This window comes from Amborella trichopoda, chromosome 12 (assembly GCF_054954075.1).
Source record: "Amborella trichopoda isolate Santa Cruz 75 chromosome 12, AtrichopodaSantaCruz75HAP2 v2.0, whole genome shotgun sequence".
NCBI lineage: Eukaryota > Viridiplantae > Streptophyta > Magnoliopsida > Amborellales > Amborellaceae > Amborella > Amborella trichopoda.
In genome coordinates this window covers 44,247,749-44,267,834 of record NC_142347.1, presented here as the reverse complement: position 1 = coordinate 44,267,834, position 20,086 = coordinate 44,247,749, and the positions used below count along the sequence as shown (strand labels likewise).

Below are 20,086 nucleotides of genomic sequence, written 5' to 3'. Positions count from 1 at the left end.
CTGGTATTCAAGATAAGCGCTAAATAAATTTTACAGTTGTGTTTGCTTTTAAGGTAGTGGAATACCCAAGTTATTTATTTCAAAAGCCGCCTCTATATTGTATGGCATCCCCATTTCCATAAACCAAAATACCCATAGGTACTTCTAGCGGTGCGCTATAGTATATGGTATCTCTTTTCCATAAGCAAACTTACCTAAAGGAACTGATAGCGACAGCATGTGCATCGCACATAATTAATGAGATTATCAAATAGACAATATGATTCTGAGATGAAATAAAGCCATTAAGAGATCTTGTTCGTCCTTTTGCTTAAGCCATGTCTAGACCATATTTTTGGCTCCCCATAAGAGAATTCCCTTAAAGTTGTACCTTTAACAGGTGGCTAGCCAGTTTGTTAAACCACTATTCACATATGCAAATTTACGTATGGAATCTCATTATTGTTTTTCTGATAGCTGCAAAAGAAAAATGAGATCTATTGCCACTATCAACAACAGGATATTTTTCCAGGTATATATCACCAATTGAGAGTTTCTGTGTTTATGATAGTACACAAAGGCATGTGATCAAAAAAATGCTCTCTGTGGCTACTGGGAAGCCAAATTCTGCCTAAGTTGTCCTCAATTGCAACACTAACATCCCATTTCAATTCCTACCATTTAACTCCCAGAAAGAAAAAGAATTGCTCATAAGGTGAACCAAATACTGCAAACTTTCATGTAAAAAAAAGGTTCACTAACTAGGTGCTTCCTGTGCTTTTTTTTTTTTCGGGAGGGGAGTGGGGGAGGACAGTGCAGGACCACAATTAAGCTCTATGTCAGTGAACATTGCCTTAAGTGCCTCTAAATGATAGCCACTAAATTTGATGTAGGCATGGTTACCTTCAATCTACATAAACAAACATATTGCAAGGCACCTTGCATCATATACATTATGTATCTAAGTTGCAAGCTTAATACTTGATTTTCTGTACATCTCCCATTGTAAGAGTCAGGGTCATATGACTAAGTACACACACAAAAGCGCTTAGATCACTTTGATCAGTCATACACTATGTGTTTGAGAGATACTCTTTGCTGCCTGATTCCCTACACAGCCAAAAATTAAGCAGGTCAAAAAGATAAACTCAATAATAGTCAAAAGAGAGGGAAAAACACAATGGTGCGGAAATATTACGCATTGTCCAGTTCTAATCCATTTTATTTTCTATTACATAAAGCTCAATCCATAAAAGCACCAAAAATAACGAGATATAGGAGGAAATCCCATTAAAATTTATGACCAAATCAACTGAAATAGATAAATACTCTCAAGCAGTCCCTCAGGCTTCAGCTTAGTTGGAGGCATTTGGTTTGGGTGAGAAGGGCTCAAGGGCTAAAACCCTTTCCTTCCCTACCAACTGAATAAATCCAAATGAAATTTGTCGGCTTCAAGAAATGAAAAAAAAATTAGGAAAATTCTTTTTCTTTTATTTTATTGCGCCAAGGGGGTGGGGTCAATCTCATTGTAGAAGAAGAGAAAAAAGGAATACAAAGGAGGCAATTCCATTGAACTCAAACCCTTACCGCTGGTGAAAGTTACCATGGTGTCTCCTGAGTAAGAAGGGGCTTGAACAGCCAGTGAAGTATGTCACGTTGTCTGATGATGTTGCACTCAACTGCACATATAAGGTTTATAATCGAAATAAATAAGAAAAGGATGCAAGAATCAGTGGTACCTATATCAAGCTATTTCCAAGCACAAGGAATGGCTATTAACCTCTTGGCAATAAACAATCAAAAAGTTCACTCTTTTTAGGCCTCACTGAAAATCCATGAAAATGACAAGGTGAGTCAAATGAAAAGGGGAAGTATACTAAAAACCAGTGACCACTGGGTTATCACCCTCTAAAAAAACTATGGATGGCGTGGAGAGAGAGAGAGAGAGAGAGAGAGAGGTCATGCACTGCTCTGGTGGGTCCCACTCTCCATCAAACTATTGATCACTTTATTGGACAATGATGACTCCTATGAACTGTGGCTTCCCAAAGTTCACTGAATTCTAGTATATCATCCGCCTTAAGGAATGTAGATACAACATATGGTCAGAATAATATGATGCCACTAATATCTTGCAGGTTTTTTTTTTTAAGTTATGCAAGTGAATTTTGAGGAAAAGTTGATAACATCAGTACCACCATTTCATTTACAGCTTCGGTTGTTGCAAGTTCCACTTTACTTAAATTGCATGAATTTCCACGATTCTTCTGAAGTGCAAAAGCACATTTGCAGCTGAAGAAGAGGAGCACGAGCCCGAGGATAAAGGTCATGATAAATCCAATTATTATTGCAGCTCCTAAAACTGTGCCATAAACTAAGTTTAGTAGAAGTTCCACACATGATGCTCTAACAGAGCATGAGAGGAGAGCAGCAAGGCATAAAAACAGTAAGTCAAGGCAGTAGAAGATAATAGCGAAGTATAATCCAATGGACTTGTGGTACACTTGGTCCTCTGGGGTTATCATTGTTTAATGAAATGATGGATGTTGATCTGAAAAGAGAGAGAGAGAGAGAGAGAGGGGTTTTCGGAGTTTTTTTGGTAGAAAGATGGGATGGGGGGGGCGGGAGGGTGACTCACCAGTACAAGACATGATGGAGAGCAGGTCCCACTTTCTTCCCTAACCGTCCTTGACGACCTCAATGGACCATGGTGTTTAGCCCACTGGACTATAATATACATCACAATCACATTCTGAGACTAGAAGAATATAACACTTACAGAAAGCTAAGAGTGGAGTCATGGGTTTCCTATCACAAAGATCTATAGTAGCCTTTGTGGAAAGTGGCACTGTGATCTTTAATGAACAATCCGGATAGCATCCATAATTACCCATGTCATTCAAGTCTATGGTTAGAATGGCATCATGTGATGGACCCTGAACAGGAATAATTAATTCAGTTAGACCATAACCTATAGTCACTGAACCCACTCTGATTCACTAAACCCACTCTGATTTCAGATTTTCTAAATTCATGACCTTAAGGCAAGTAGGTATACAATTGACAAACATTAAACATGACTGAAAGCAAAACAACTGTATTCTGTTCGGAGTTAAATGACTTTAACTTTTGTAGCTTATTTACAGTATTTCAAAGAAACAGGTTTCAAAAGTGGCCAAACAAGTTGTAGAACAGTTCCTGCCCTGGTGTGCTCAAAAAATAGTTGTAGTCATGTTTAGTACTCGACCCAAACTGGGCCTTAATGTGCTTGATTATCAAAGAAATATTGATACTTAAGAGCATATAACTCAATTTGATAGGTCTAAATAAAGTAAACCTGAGGCCTGAGGGAAATTTGAAGGTGAAATCATCTTATTGGTGGTGGCAAAGAAAAAATTATTTATTACAAATGGAACTCCATAAGTCAACATTATGCAAATTAATGGCGTCATAATTTGTAGTTGGCATACATACGTTACTTTCATTGTTTTGTTTAGAAACAAGAAATTTGGTCCTTCCGTATGAAACCACCAACCATTCTAATAATAACAGAGTTTGAATTGGATGACTTTGCAAGATTTCAAAAAATTTGGCACAACTCCAGGAAAAATTTAATGGAACCATGAGTCACATTATCCCCAAATACACAAAATGGAATGAAGAGTTGAAAATAACAGGTAAAACTCAGACTATAGACACACAAGCATTGTGTTAAAAACCAGAATGGCCGATTGAGCTGGCCACCGATTGTACCGGTCCGGATAAAGTGGATTGGCAATCTGGATCTGTGGGAATCGATCAAACTAATAATAAAACAATTAAAAACTAAGAGAAAGGAGGAAATCATGTGATTCCAGGCATCATAGACCCGGATCACCAACCCACTAATCCCGATTGGACCGGGTGATTCTAGTCCAAATCTCTGGGTTTTAAAGCATTACAGACACAAAAAACTGTACAAGTCCAAGATAAAGCATCCATATAAATATATAATCATTAAAACGCAGAGTTTGACTTACTTTATAAATTAACTGTCGCAAGGCAATATTGCACTCCTTCAATTTCCCACGAAATCTGATTCCTTTTCCTTCAACAACAAAACTATTTCCAATAATAACTACAGAGTAAAGTGGTTGCCAGTGAAATGCTTTTTCTGGTTTTATCTCAGTTGTATCAACAAAATCCCCTTGCAGGATAGCACTCAGAGTTCCAGCACTAACTTCAATTGTTAGGAGAACTGTGAAGTCGTATATATGATCTGACACCAGAGCACCACACAAAAAATTAAACTGCGGAAAGAATTATAACAGATACGAAAAGAGAGGCAACGCATGAAACTAATACACATTATATATGCAACAAACAAGGATAGTCCTAGATCTAGAGATATTCCTACATTTTTTATAGTTTGGTCTTATTGCATAAAGGGAGTGGAACAACACTATTGGAATTACAGCAACTAGAATGAGACCCAATGCAAAGTCAGTACGGTAATGGTTGTTAATCTGGACATTATTAAAAACTAATTCCTATTCATTGAGAAAAGTAAGGCATGAGATCTGATATACAAATGAGAAAGGTGTGTAATACGACATACCCTTAAAGGATTTATATAGAAAACTGTGAATACGTCAGACATGCATTGGATTATGCACATTTGATGTGCTAACATAAGTGCAAATGAGGCATTAAATGTGCATTAGCCAAGAACTTAGGCCCATGTTTTATGTATAGGTTCCATTAACAATTAACCAAAAGTATTTTCACCAGAATGGAGGATGTTGGCAATTAGTGTCTGTTTTTTTTGGTGAATGATTACGAAGCTTGCCAAAAATCTATGAGCATGGATTCTCCACCCTAGGTTCCTTAAATATGCCAGACACATGTGGAAATGGATATGGTACATCATGAACATTGCAAGATTCTCTATTCCATGGAATCCTGTGGAGAGGATTCTTGAAGCACACGAACATGTGGAGAGGATTCTTCTCAGGATGCATTGGATTCTTCTCCCAAAAAAATGATGTATATTTCACTATATTATTTTATTTATTTTAGCAATCACTAGCATTTTGATTTCTTAATTAATCATACTCCTCATCTTCTTGCATATATGGATATAGGATAAAACTACCAGACGATGGCCACCTAACTGCTATAGTAATAATGGGTAGGTCCCCAACCATGCAATCTTGATCAGATGGCAGGGAGTGCATAATACCTTTTTTATTTTTTATTTTGTTTAGAAATCGCATTGACCTGAAATTATTGGGCAATAGTGAATTAGTGGGCATAGTTCTCATTTGGGCATAACTGTTAAAATTAAAAAAATAATTCCAATAAAATAAAATGAACAAAATACCCCTATAACTTGCAGGGTATGTTAGTCATTTTATTTTATTAGAATAACCTTTTTATTTTTAACAGGTCTGCCCCATGAGAACTATTCAAGTCCAAAACTTCAGGACAACAAGACTTCTATTTATTAAAAAAAAAACTAAAATTCAATATGAAATATACTCTGAGCCATCTGATCTTGATCTCGATCTTGATCAAATGACTCATTGGCTATGCAAAGTTACCATGCACCGCTAAATGGAACCTAATGGTATCTCTCTCTCTCTCTCTCTCTCTCTCTCTCTCTCTCTCTCTCTCTCTTCATACACACACCCCAAAAGCAAGTTACCAAAATTTAATGTCAAATGTATTTGCAGGAAATAAAATAAAAATTAAACAATGTCTATACATGCTGATAGTCAGATTTGTTAAGATTGAATGTGGGCAATTACACTGCTATTATTCCATTAGCTAGTGGGCAGACAAAACCTATTTTGCGCCGCGCACACGTACACACAAATTGCCATATCGCTGGATCCTACTCAAAGAATCTTACCCCTTACCAATATCTAACACTGATTCCCGTATCTTTTCCATGCAACATGGCAAGAAATGCATAAGACTAGTTAATCCTGTGGGCGTCTGTCATAAATTCACTAGATAAAGGGGTAAGTCTTGCACGTCCATTTTCTTGTTGAAATTCTACAAGCACATCAATGTTTTGCTAGCTAAGAAGGCAAACTCAATATAATAGCCAACCGATGCATAAAAATGCAAATTTATGCATCCAAAGTTTATGGATTTGATCAACTTCCCATGTTTCTCTCTTCTAGGTAAAACAACATACAGCCAAACTACTAAGAGAGGGGCGGCTTGACAAAATTTGTGGAAGCCAAACATTACTAATGGATCTTAAACAGTTAATTCAATATGTACAAGCATACCTGGAAAATGCACATTATCTGGATCGCCAAGCAAAATGTCTGATGTATCTTTTGTCTTGTTGTCAAAGATCAGTAAGCCATCCTTGTGTCCCATACCATTTAGAACTATATATCTAGGAACACGAATCCATGGAGGGTCATTTACAGGTTCAACGAGAATTGGAACATGGGCTTCTCGCTGTCCATTTGTATTCCTCGCCAATATTGTGATGACATCATGTCCACAGAAGTTCTCATTTCTGTGGAAGATTGTAAATAATCAATAGAAATTCCTGTAAAGAATCTACAGCACTACCTGACAAGTAACTAAGTCATGAGAGTGACCAATAACAGAGAGCAATAAACATAATAATTCACATGTATTTATCCTACTTATTTTGCCCTAGGAGAAGAAGGATGACTGATTTAAAAAAAATTATTGGCATGGCAACAAAATATGCATATTACACACTACGCCCTTCTTATACATTATGTATAACAGTATGAGAGCCATTTGCAGTTTGTACAATTGTAACAATCTAAAATTGTATCATACAAAGGGCATCAAAATCTTTGGAACACTACCCAAGATATTTGATGGACTGAAGAGCGGAATTGATCATTTCAACAGGCCCCACTAAAATCAATGCCTCTCCTGGTCTTCCACCATTTTTGACATAAAGCCCAGAACCAGAACCAGAATATTCCAATGGCTCCCACACTTGTACAGGTATGGAAGACAAAATTACACTGCCAGACTCTGCACTAAGTATGACAGTAATATTCTCAACCGAATTTGAATATCTCATCTCAAATCCCGGAAAACCTCTGCAAAAAATGAAGACCATGAATCAGAATTCGTTATCAATCATCTGAATGAGCCATGCATGTGCAGCCTCAAATAAATGACAAACGAACAAACAATACTATTTTTCCCGCATTCTCCTATCACAAGATGAAGCTTTTGAATGCTGAAATGGATTACCCAAATTCTGGAGCAAGCGTATCTTCAACTGCTTGTAATTGAACAGGTAAAGAAAGGAATCGAGGCGGACTGATGAGGACCAATATCATAACACTTCCAGAGGCAATATTAAGGTTCTTATCAGATATTGTGTAATTGAAAGAATCATTTCCAACAAACCCTTTGTGAGGTGTGTATCGAAAGAACCTTCCATACTGAAGAATTGTTCCATGATGTGGCTGGCAAAAGGAAATCAGTCAATTATAAGATCACGATCTTCTTACAGACTGATACCTAAGAAAGTATACAGCATGAACCATAATTTTTAAATATCTTTTCAGTAATGCCCTGGAGTTCGATTCACTTGAGCAAAAAAATTCACAAAAATATTCAGATGATGATTATATTAATAAGGGAATAATAGTTCCATCAAATGATGAATAACCGTAGACAGAAAGGCAACAGACATAATGAACTAGTAGGAATGTTTGAATGCAAAATTGCCAAAAATATTTTACCATCATTTTTTCAGCATATTCAAATGAAAAATTCATAAAGCAAAAGATGACTGAAATTTGTGTTTTTCTTGGTGCAGGAAGGACAAATTTAAAATTTATTGTGAAACTTTCACAGCAGCGTACCACTTCCAAAATCATTGCAGTCAGATGCTAACATACACTGTAGTTTATCGGCATAAGCAGAATGAAGCAGAGGAATCACTAATACTTTCTGTGCCAAAAAAATTTGCAACATTTAACAATAGAATCCCAGCAAAACTCAAGAGCACTGTATATCTCAAAAGCACACCTTTGACCATCCAACAAAATTTGCAGTGCCATCAGAGAAACGATCGTTTGCTAACACATCAAAGGCCACAGACTCATCCTCCCAAACTGAGACATCATCATTAATTGCTTCTGGGAAGTAATTACCTGTTAAAATTGCAGTCCTCTAAAAAATAATTAGCAAGACTCACTAAGTACAGTTAAATATACTTCTATAAATTTGGAACAAAAACTTGTAATGCCAGTCTAAAATGTAACGAGAAAAACTTCAGCAGTAAAATATCAAAATGCAAATAGAAGTGAAAAATCTACTTCTTCACAGAATTACGTCAATATGAAAGAACCTTAAAACATCCAAAAAAAACCACTAGAAATTGGCTGTGCAAATCTTGAAGCAATGTATGATGGAAGATGAGTATCAAACTCATCTGTACTAACCTACAAAGTGTTTATCATAAAGTGCCAAACCTAAGCTACAGAAATAATTAAAAATAATTAAAAAAGGCAACCAAGAAAGAAAATACAAATAAGGTTCAAGAGCTTGTTGTAGCAATGATTCAGGAAAGCACTTATGCCCAAATACCATTGATGGCCTGTAGGAAACCTATTTGAGATAAACAGCTCTTAATCACAGATAGCCACCGCGGAGAAGACTGTTTAGCTCAATTTCCAAAATACAAAAAATTAGAGTATTCACAACAGCTATACTGCAAGTACAGTTTGCCACATACAAAACGTAAGCATATAGCATCATCCAAACCACGACCCAAATATACTGAGACAACCGCGACACACGAACCAACATTCTAATTGAATTCTTCCATCTCAGTGTTCAATTGGGTACTAAGAATGAGTGACTGAGCCTACAAGAAATACTTATTCCCCAACAATAAAGTAACCAAGACATGGGCAATATTATGTTTTATTCCTTTTTAGGAGGGTCTAATTTTCTATTGATTTGCAATTCAAAGATCATATGCAGTTTATACCTACATCAATAGTACAAAGCATGCAATTACACAGTATGTCAAGTAATGTGGTTACCAACTTTTAGTATTCTTTGATTTTTGGTGGGGTAATAAATGTTGAATGGTAAAACACAATAGTAGAGGTCAACTTTGTTTCCAGTGTTGAATTATTTTACATGTATTCATTTCTTTTCTTTTCTTTTTTAAATCTGCACATGTAGTCATGTTAATATGCACTTGTGAGTCACTTTAATGAACAGGTACTTGTTGGTCTGTCTTCAGACAGGTAGTTGTCATTTGGCCATCTAAATGCTTTCTAAGTTATTATAAGTCTTGTACTAAAAGGAAGAACGACTGAAAACATTCACATCTCTAATGAATAAATGAAATTACAGAATTCCAGTTTTGACGCCGTTCAGGCTGTAAAAGAGCTCCCCAGGCCAGCAACCATTTTCTTATCTGATTCTAAAGATCCATACAAGGCTACCAGAGCTTTGGAATCATGTCAGATGAACTTATTAACATAGAATAAATTGGGGAAGAACAGAGTAACCTTATCTTGGAGAAATTGCTGACATTGATAGGGGAGAAGCTTCAGAATTTACATACTTCACCTTCAAAGAATCCATCACTTCTAAAGGGGGATTTTCACGACTAAGGATTTAAGAGATAATAACTTCAGATGCCAAGATATCAAGTTATGGAAAAACAAGAGAAAAGAGAGAATGATTGAGAGCATAATGGTAATGCCTTGTATTAAAGTCACATAATAATGCTCTATCCAGGTGAAGCAGGCAATATACGGGTATTAAGATTAATTCCCAGACATCAAGTCACTGTTCAATACTTCCATATCGTAATTAAGTTCTATGCATCCAGCAGTAAGCATGAATAAAAAGTCAAAGGCAAACATATTTCCAGTCTTTCTATGAGTTATACATACTATCATATGGAACTTACTTTCATATACCATGAATTCAAGGGGACATCCGAGCAAAGGCCTATCTTCAAATAAAACGCATATTTTGTGCTTCCCAAGATTGCTTGCTTGATAATACCCAACAAATAAACCAGCAGTATCTTCTTCAAATGACCATGTTAGGGCTTCAGTGCTGTTTTTGTAATGAGTTTCAAGCTTTAGCTTTGATTTTTGAGATGGAACAGGATTCATAAATGAATCCACAAGCTTGATCCGAATTTCATTCCTTGCTTGCTTTTTAACTTCCGGAAAGAATTTCACAATGCTTGAGATTGATGTGTTCACCACACCTGCAATAATTTATTGAAGTTGCTTTATCGGTAATCAACAAAACAAAATTTAGGAAGCCAAAGATGCAAAATTGTAACCGTTTTAACGAGTTATTATACTCCATGCACTCATGAAACATCTGTCTCATTGCAAAATTTATGGCAACAATACTATATACAGAGTATCAAGAAAAAAACTCAGTGCTTATCACAAAATAACTTATCTAAAATATGGATCAAGGTAAACAGTTATTAACAAAATATACATTTAAAATATTAAGAATATTTTCCAGGTCTTTCTTGACGAGAGAAAAGTAACTACCATTGTCACCAATATTGCCTGCTGGCTGTGATAATGCCAAACCTAGGCAAGGAATAATGGTGAATATCTGCCAGAGGATGACGTTCTCGAGTCCACGACAATGAAATGTGCTAAGATTGACTAATTTCATGATGCGATTTACTTATCTGTAAAATCTCTTGATAATTCTATTGTTTTCCACATTGTTGCAATTTTGTTTGATTACATGATTATATTAATGATTCATAAGAATAGTAACTATTCATTTAATTTCTGCAGCAAAATTGTTAATATAGAGGTCTCATTTTTTCTCATACTTTCCAAAATGTCTAGGTTGCCCTCACATTATTATTGTCTTTCATGTTTCCTCGATTTATATGTTTTCTACTGACTTTCAACTTGCTACCAACTGAATCAAATTTTATTTTGGCCAGGTTCATTTTGGCATACAACAAACTTAGCCAGATCCTACGATAAGGTTGATGACTTTCTATTAGTTTGTGACACTGTAAATACTCACAGAGTTTGTTGACTTGGAACTCAAACTAGACTCAGTGAGCTATTGAACCAAGTTGACTCAAGACTTGGGTGAGTGAACTTGAAGATTCATGAAGAGAATAACTCGGCCTGATCTTTAAACATATTTAAAAAGCCAAAAACTGAAAGTTAAACAAACATGGTAAGCATATTCACTAGTATATCAAAATCATACATATAGTTCGATTTAAGCCTCTAAAAGATAATGCATAATATTTTATGTAAGACCAGGCTTAATAAGAGAACTAATCAAGGACCATGGAAAACAACAGAAGAGACCAAAGACATAATATGCATACCTGGAGATACCTCAAATGTGAACGGAAGCCCACCATTTAACGGAATATTTCCACAAAACACTCGAGTGTCATAGCTTCCAGACCTTTCAGTTGTATAGCTGATGATAAAAGAACTACTCTCATCATGTTCAACACCTCCAATCTATGAAAATCAAAGCATGTCTTCAGTATTATACTAGCAGAGCTACTCATTTCTTAATGAGTCCAAGTATGAACACACTGGCTTACAGTGTCGGGTGCACCTCCAACCAATGTAGGACCGGTACTAGTAGGTGGTTTACTAATGTGATCATGATTTGGATCTGGACCTGTTCCAAAAATATATATTTCAAACAAAAGAAAAAAAAAATACAGATGAATACAAGATTATAAATAAATGAACATGACAAAGCATTCTTGGTGCTACTTACCATCTGCATCCACCAAAGGAGATATGTTAGGTTGAAGATTGTATGAATCATTTTTCCTTGAAATTTGAACTTGAATTCTTTCTAGTTCAACAGGAGATGGATCATCATATTCATCTTGCAAATAAACTGAAAATGATGACACTTGACCAACCACCGAACCTAATAAACCTGAACCATTCACGACACTTCTCACACTGTCACAATAACCTACAAAAAGAGAGCTTTTCTTCAGTATAGAGTTATACATGCTAGAGTATTACTCCTAGATTAAATGGAAATGACTAGTTGACAAACCAACAGCACCATCCACCTTGCTTTCACCATAAGAATAGCCTATGAAATAGAATAACTCTTCTAGCATCGAAACCCAAAGGACAAGACAAACGAAAAGTGATGCGTGCAGAATTTAAAAACTTATCATGTATCAAACCCACAAATATCAGCATTAGGTCTGAACTCCATTGTGCCAATTGTTTAATTATCAGTACAAAGTAGTTAGGACAAATCTGATATTATTCTTATTTGTAGGTGGTCAGCGCAATTATAGCATTAGATAAAAAAACTCCAGTGGTGATCTTTCGGCTTTCTTTTTTAACATTTTAAACTTTATTTCATGCTTTACATCTTTTCTTTATATTTCATATTTCACGCATTCTTTAAATCTTGCAGAACATTACTTTTTCTTTTTAATTATTAGAAAACCAAAGCAGTCTCATGAAACAGCAACAACATTGAAATGTTTGTCTACCTCAACCAACAAAAAAAACGCTCCAAAGGGAAGTTTGCAGCATTTATCTGGGACTAAAATTCCTGCATTTGTTTTACTCAATGATAACAATAAACTTGTCTTCAAGGACACAAGCTCAGATAGCTGGACCTCGAAACAATAAATGAGATAATTGAAGATTCAAACAGAAACAAAAATAAGAAACATATAAAGAGCATGTACTTTCAGAGACATACCTACAAAGACAGTGTACTCATAAGGCATTTTAGAGATACTTCCATGTTCACTATCAAAAATATTTATAGAGAAATTCCCTGGTTCAGATACAGTGAAAGACAGCAACTGGATTCCCGGCACAACTTCTACAAATGACATGTCTCCAATAGGAATGGACAAATTCGTTGCCTTCTCAACTACAGATGCATCAAACAGATAAAAACCTGGAACAGTATTACCGTATCCATCTTGTTGATATATCAAAATTTGCAACTTCGAGAAAATCCTAACGCCATTCGTATCATAATTCCACTGAGCAAAACATTTTGAAATCTCCAGTAATCCTGAAAGTTGCAAAGTTGGCTTTTCAAGATATGATCTTTAGAGAACAATATGGAATACTAGGAACTGATGTATGTTTAAATATGCAAATAGCTAGTCTGCCAAGATTTTGATTGCCTTTTGAGAATATTTAGCTACAAATAAATTGAATATTTAAAGCAGTGCGTCGCAGCCTTTAAAAGAGAAGCTCTTTCATGAGAAATAAATAATTTGCACTTTGTCAATATTATATCACAATTTACACAATCATCTGACGAGCAATATGGCACTAAATTCTAAATTCTAAAACTAAATGAAGCTTCAGCATTAATAGGAAAAACAGAAAAATACAGATCAGAGCATATGGTAGGAATTCAAACCCTATCCTTAAGATAACACACAATCTGACAGTCATAATTAACTGCGCAAGGAGCATGCATGCATCAAGTTATGCATGCAGTCTGTCGCTATTTGCATGCATTGGTGTTACAAGATAAAAATATGTTACTTTGTTTGTTGTGATAAATGCATTTCCATAGAACTCAATAAAGACAACCATTTTCCAATAATCAACTTCAATTCACATAAAAACAAACCACCTAGTTCAAAAGAAACACATATGTGAAATGTTAAAGGCACTGTAGGATACCAGGTTTTACAATGAAAGGTAGTGGAGTGTTGTACAAACTGCTATTTTCATGTTCAACATGCAACAAGAGATTTCCAGCTGTGGCTACAACAAATTCAATCGCAATATATCCATAGCTCATCCATCCCATAGAGGTGATATTGAGTATATCTGCATTGTTGCCATATCTATGTAATGCCGATATGTTGAATATGTATGGAGCAATCCCTTCAGTTGCTGAAGATATATTATTCCCAAATGCATCTTTAGGAAGTATCAAAACTTTAGCTTTTGATCCCGCAACAAACTCAGTTACTAAATCCATCCATGAAGCCACGCAGGCAGAAGAGTAAATGGGCCCTTCAAAACATAAAACAAAATTAAAATAGTCAAAATTAAGGGGATGCATTATAAAGACCCAATAAATATCTAAAGAAGAGTAACTTAATTTGCAAACCAAAAATCAAATCCGAAGACGGAGCATGCATGTCAATGAATATTGAAAAGCACTTATCATAAACAATATGATCATTGAGAAACCCTAACATATACATTATTTTACCTGACCTGTATATTAGAAACTCAGATAAACTCAACCAGTTTCTTGTTGAAAAAGCAGATCAATAAAAGAAAAAGAAAAATTTTGAGATCTCTTCAAATTATTGTAGCATACATGGTTGATAAATCCATTGCATAAGAAATTGAAATGAGCTATTAAAATCCATTCTGAAACAGGAAAAAAGAGGAAGAATATTGAACATGACATCATGGAAAAAAACTACTACTATAATAACACTTGACGCCACATATAAGATTTTCTTTTACTAAGTCCACATATAAACTTACAGGTAAAAAATCATAAAGAGTTTTCTCTCGATAAACATTTTCTAATGATGAGGCGGCTCCATTGCTCACCAAAAGAACTCTGAACAAAAAAAAATATTTTCACAATAGCCCAGGGCTCCAACTTTTTACCTGCTGAAACATTGAAATGAAGCAAAGAACCAAAGAAGCCAATGCGATCCTCACTGACATTTGCCGAAAAATGTCCTACTAAAATTGGAAGAAATGTCATATTCCAGGAAGTAGATTTCTCGTCAAAAGATGACGAAACCCCAGATACAAATGAACTGTTCCCCTTTGTATCATTTATATAAAGGGTAAAATTAACCAGAGCTCCATTTGCTAGATAGTTTATTTCATTACCAAGCTTGTCCAATACTTTAACCCTAATAGTGGCTATATCACCTGCCTGAAACTGAAATTTATCATTCTTCCATCTAACGCTGCAACCAGATGGCAATAATTCATCTGAAATTCAAGGAACGTGTAAGAAATGGCACAAACTTTCATCAACGAAAAAAATAAAGCAAGCATAGAACTCTATCTAGTTTCTCCAACAAGGTTAAAAATGCAAGCCATACACACCTAGGATTCATATAAATGAAGCCAAATTATTAACTATGCAACATCATACTGCAAAATTGTTGTTTCTGATACGATTTATCAATACTCTGGCCTCAACCAAACTGTAAATGGAAACCGAGTTCAATAAAAATGTGGATAAATTTCCTTAATCGACAGTTTAAATCTTTATTGCAACAAAATTAGTGAAGAAAAAAACAGAATTTTCATTAGACAAATGCATGAACAAGCATACATGTAATCAATTGAAGCAGGATAAAATACAAGAAAAGAGACAAAGTTCGAATTCCAGACGAAAGAGATGATACAGAGAGCCAAAAACACAAGGAGATGAATAGAATTTGATATGAATGCAGATTACAGGGAACCGATATCGAATAATGAGAGAAAATCACTATTCCAATAAATTGAGATATTGCAAGGAATCAAACAAGTGGTGAGCAAAAATTGAAACGAAATTGAGGATGAAAAAAAACAAAAGAAATCTGAAGCTCACCGCTTTGTGATGCAGCTTTTATGATGAAAGGGAGCTTAAACATAATCAAGCAGAAAATGATACAATAAATTAGGTTGGTTTTCTTTTCTTGCTGATTCATTGCGAATGAGTTGGAATGTGTTAGAGAGAAAGAGAGAAAATATTTAAAAGGGCTTTTGGCGGTTCAACCGTTCCCGCCTGCCCTGCGATTTGATGCATGAAACTTAGTGAACGGTAATGAAACACGTGATTATTACATGGAAGAATTTGGCATATGGTTGCAACCTTATACTGTAGAAGTAAGGTGTATCTAAAAAATCTAGTAGAAATTGGCATTCTTAGGTTGAAAAACCCTTCTAATTGATTATTTCGAGTTCGATATTTGTGATGCAAAAAAATATAAAAATTTCAAGTCTTCAAATTAATAATCTTAACAGCAAGTTATGGGTGCAGTTTGTATAGAGTCGAGGCTCTAAACAATCAAATTAGAGCCTACCTCAAATCGTGTCGAAAAATATAGTTTTAATATTGGAAATCTTTGTCTAACCTTAAAATATATTTTTAACTTTTCTTATAAAATTTAAAGCTTTAAAAATAGTGTAGATCGAGCAGATCCATGAAAACTTGAATAACTTAAAATTGACAGTCCAAAAATGCGTTACAAGATGTACTATTTTCAAAACTTGAAATCCATTTTTTTCTCATGTATATGCATCTTGATATCGAGATGATCAATTTGAGGATCAAAACAACCTCTTCTAATTAAAGTTTTGAAGTATGCTCTAATTTGATTGTTTAGAGCCTAGGCTCTATATAAACTTTTTCTATAAGTTATTAGTATTGTTTATTTTTGAGATTTTTTTAGTGCATAGACTTCCTCCATCTGCATATTTTTTAATTTTAAATTTTATAATATATTGAATATGTTTCAAGCCACCTTAAGGTTTTCGATAATGAAACTACTTTTTTTTTTTACAATAATTAGATGTGCACTTACTTATATAGTATGAGGTGGGCACCTTTACAAACTTCACTCTCATTAGAAATAAGTGCTTCAAGGCATTGTTTTGAAACCCAAAATCGCCCAATGACCATATCCTCATTGAGTCCATAAGCCCCTAATAATCCCCGATATTAGCTAAAATGAAGGAAGTTAACTTTTTAAGCGTTCATATTCAAATAAAATATAATAAGTTAAGTGGATGAGGTTTGTATAAGGTGTCAACCTTACGCTATTGAAGTAAGGTACACTTTAAAGTATGGCAAAAGATGTACGTTTGGAACTGAAAGGGCTTGCAATGACATGAAAATCCATTGTCATTCATAATAATGAAATTCAAAGCTCCAGAACTAATGTAGATCAAGTAGATTTATAAAGATTTTATATTTTTGAAAATGGACAGTCCAGATCATATGCTACAAGATACACTATTTTTCAAGAATTGTAATTTTAGTTTTTTCATATACATACAACTCTAAGTCGAGAAGATCAATTTGAAAGTTTCTTTCATCTAAACAATATTTTCCAATGGGTGAGTGTGCCTCACTTAAATAGTATGAAGTCGGCATCTTATATAAAATTTTTTAAAAATGAATATATTTTTAAGTATTTTTATTCAAAAAATTGAGTCATATTTTTTATAAAAAAAAATAGGGAAAATTGCACATATATGTTATTTGAAGCATTATTATAATTTCACATAATTTTTTTTGATATTACTAGTATACCCGTTTTATATTCATTTGTGGTAGCTTTAAAATATATTTTCATATTTAATTATAAAAAATTAAAGCTTCAAATATAGTGTGGTTCGAGCAGATATGCTAAAACTTAAAAATCTTGAAAATTGACGATTCTAAAACTTGAAATCCATTTTTTCTCATGTCCATACATATTGATGCTGAGTATATTTGAACATCAAAACAACCTCTTCTAGTGAAAATTTTGAAGTGGGCTCTAATTTGATTGTTTAGAACCTCGACTCTATGTAAACTTTTTCTAAAAATAAACGTCAGCACTAAATTTTTTCAAGAGCATCTCAAAATCTATTGTCTGAATTTTTTCACAAGGACGTTTGATTCGACATGTTTGCTCTTCTAAAAAAATGCACAATTTACTCTTGCCAAAAAATCCGAAAACTTGTCCGCAATCGTATTCGGACTTTGAAGGTACCATTTTTTTTTAAGTTCGAATCCTGAATATTTGAAAATTGGGCGACCTTAAGTTTCGAAAAATTTCTTTTACGTCGGATCTTGAAGATAAAAAAGGGGCAACTTTTGAAAAAATTAAAGGCTCTTAAAAACGGGCTTACATGTAATGTCCAAATTTTTAAGTGTGACGCGTGAAAATTTAAGATAAAGTTGTGATAACGTTTAAAACAACACAGTGTGTAATTTTTCAAAATAAAAGTTGGGAAAAATTATATAAATATCTGTTTTAGTTTTCATTGTTACTAAAATAACGAATATTTATTGTTATATCTGTTTTTTGAACTTCATAATAGTTTTTTTTTAAAAAAATTATTTTTAGTTTTTCAAAAACTAAAATCACATCAATTTCAAATTTTTAAAAAACCGATCTCTTGTGGTCCTCTGTGCGTTCTCTCTCTCTCTAAGCATAGATTATCATGGAGAGAGAGGGGTTTCGATGGGGCTGGTCTGTTTTCTCTGTCTAAAACATCCACTGTCCCTCTCGATGTAGAAATTTGTAGAGATTATATAAAGAGAGGTTTTGATGGGGCTGGTAAGAAAGTGGTTTCCATTGGGCACAGCTGCATTGGGTTGCCCGTGGGTTGTTACGAAGAGAGAGTAGATGGAGTAATTCGAGTAAAAAACATTTAAAAAAATTGAGGAAACCATCCAACAGTTTGGTTTTGCTACAAGAAAATACCTGGCTAAACTATCAATCTTTCAAATTTTCTCTGCAAATTCTAGCGACCGCTTTTCTCTGCAACTTCTAGCTCTGCGAAGCTCCTAAATTGTTTGATCTCCCAAATTGAATCTAACTTTAATTCCTTCTTTCAAGTCTTTCAAATGGTATGATTTTCGTTAAGATGCATAGGTTTTTAAATGAAGAAGTAGAGAGGTAGAGATGTAGCAAATTGTATGATTTTGGTAGTGGTAGAGAGAGTGAGAGAGGTAGAGAGAGAATACGAAGAGGACCCAAAATAGAGAAAAATTTTAAGTTTTTGAAAAATAGAAATTTTAAAATTTTGATTTTTTAAAAAATTGAAATTGGCTTCATTTTTTAAAAACTGAAAATAGATAGTTTGGTATTTTTTTTAAAAAAATTGCTACGAAGTAAAAAAACGGATATATCAATAATAACGGAAAGTATTCGGTATTTTGCTAACAACAAAAAATAAAACGGTTATTTATGTAATTTTCCCTAAAAGTTAGAATACTATAATAAAAATTGTATAATACAAAAATTATAGGTAAAATATCTCCATATCTTTATTTTTTGGTTTCATTTCACAATAAACCAAAAGTTTTAAAATATATTTTGCGGCATAAAAATTGTAGATTTTATTTCTTTTAATCCTTTGAGTTAATTTCAACTTATTTTTTTAGGCCAAATAAATCTAAAAAAACATGATTTTATCCTTTCAAACTTGTAGAGAGAGAAAAAAAAGGTTTGGGAGAAAAAGTTTCATGGAGGTGAGACGTTATCGAGGTCAAATAAATTTAAAAAGATATGTTATCGAGGTCAAATAAATTTAAAAAGGTATGTTTTTTCTAAAAGCGATCATCCCAAACATCTAGAGAGAGAAAAATGGCTTCATGGAGGTGAGAGGTTATCAAGAGGAGAGAGAGGTATTTAAAAAAATTTAAAAGGAGACTAAGAGACCACAAAGAGAGAAAAAAAGATAAGTTTGAGATATGTAATTGAAAAAAAATAAATGATTGGATTTAAAAATACCATATTTTTTTATAATTATTTAAGTTAAGAAGTAGTTTAAAGTGATGGGGGTGGTTATAAAAAAACTTAAAAATAAGAATGTGGAGATATTTTTTCGAAATTATATCCTACAAAGGTTGACACTTTTTAAACACTTTTTAAACTTGACCTTTATGTGTACTAACAAAAACACGGACGTGGTTTTCATGTGGCTAGCCTGCATATTGTAGAAATGGACGCTTGGGAATAAATATATTTTTTAAATATAATTTGATCCTAATTTTTAAAAGATATATAATATTTAACATTCATGAATATGAAAAACAAAAAAAATAATAACTGAAAATAATAACTATACCAAAAAAACATTTGAACAATTAGTTACAATAGTTTTTAAACGGACCACCTATATGCATTATTTTTTAAAATGGATGCTCCTGCCCGCATGAAACAATTGCAAATAAACTATATAAAAAAAATACAAATATAAAACTACGAGTCAGCGGACTCATATGTACATGTGTCGTGCCCCTCTAAAATTCATCTTAAATATCGATTTTTATCTAAATTTTTAGAAATTCATCGTCTAAGCGAACCATCACAAAAAAGGTCAACTTTAAAATACCTTTTTTTTTTATGTTA

At 33.9% G+C, this 20,086-nt stretch overlaps 1 protein-coding gene across 25 annotated transcripts; it reads right to left on the bottom strand.

The window, feature by feature from the left end:
* Positions 1-838: 838 nt before the first annotated feature.
* On the bottom strand, positions 839-18,689 carry GEX2 (gamete expressed 2). Of its 25 annotated transcripts, XM_088853883.1 has the most exons (19): positions 15,565-15,681; positions 15,072-15,172; positions 14,896-14,954; positions 14,619-14,696; positions 13,665-14,003; positions 12,715-13,038; positions 11,752-11,958; positions 11,570-11,649; positions 11,342-11,483; positions 9,917-10,225; positions 8,011-8,135; positions 7,225-7,442; positions 6,825-7,067; positions 6,261-6,499; positions 3,999-4,237; positions 2,759-2,915; positions 2,175-2,341; positions 1,567-1,658; positions 839-1,089 (listed from the first exon to the last, which is right to left on the bottom strand). In XM_088853883.1, the coding sequence occupies exons 5-19, from the start codon at positions 13,966-13,968 to the stop codon at positions 1,053-1,055; spliced, it is 2,883 nt and encodes a 960-aa protein (XP_088710009.1). In that variant the 5' UTR covers positions 13,969-14,003; positions 14,619-14,696; positions 14,896-14,954; positions 15,072-15,172; positions 15,565-15,681; the 3' UTR covers positions 839-1,052. The 25 variants fall into 25 exon arrangements, 13 of the variants coding, with proteins under 13 accessions (XP_088710009.1, XP_088710010.1, XP_088710006.1 ...); XR_016045957.1 differs by lacking the exon at positions 15,072-15,172 and adding an exon at positions 7,845-7,932 and having other exon boundaries at positions 2,618-2,915; positions 8,011-8,154; positions 14,619-14,954; positions 15,565-15,913; XR_016045954.1 differs by lacking the exon at positions 15,072-15,172 and adding an exon at positions 7,845-7,932 and having other exon boundaries at positions 2,618-2,915; positions 14,619-14,954; positions 15,565-15,913.
* Between the last annotated feature and the right edge of the window lie 1,397 nt (positions 18,690-20,086).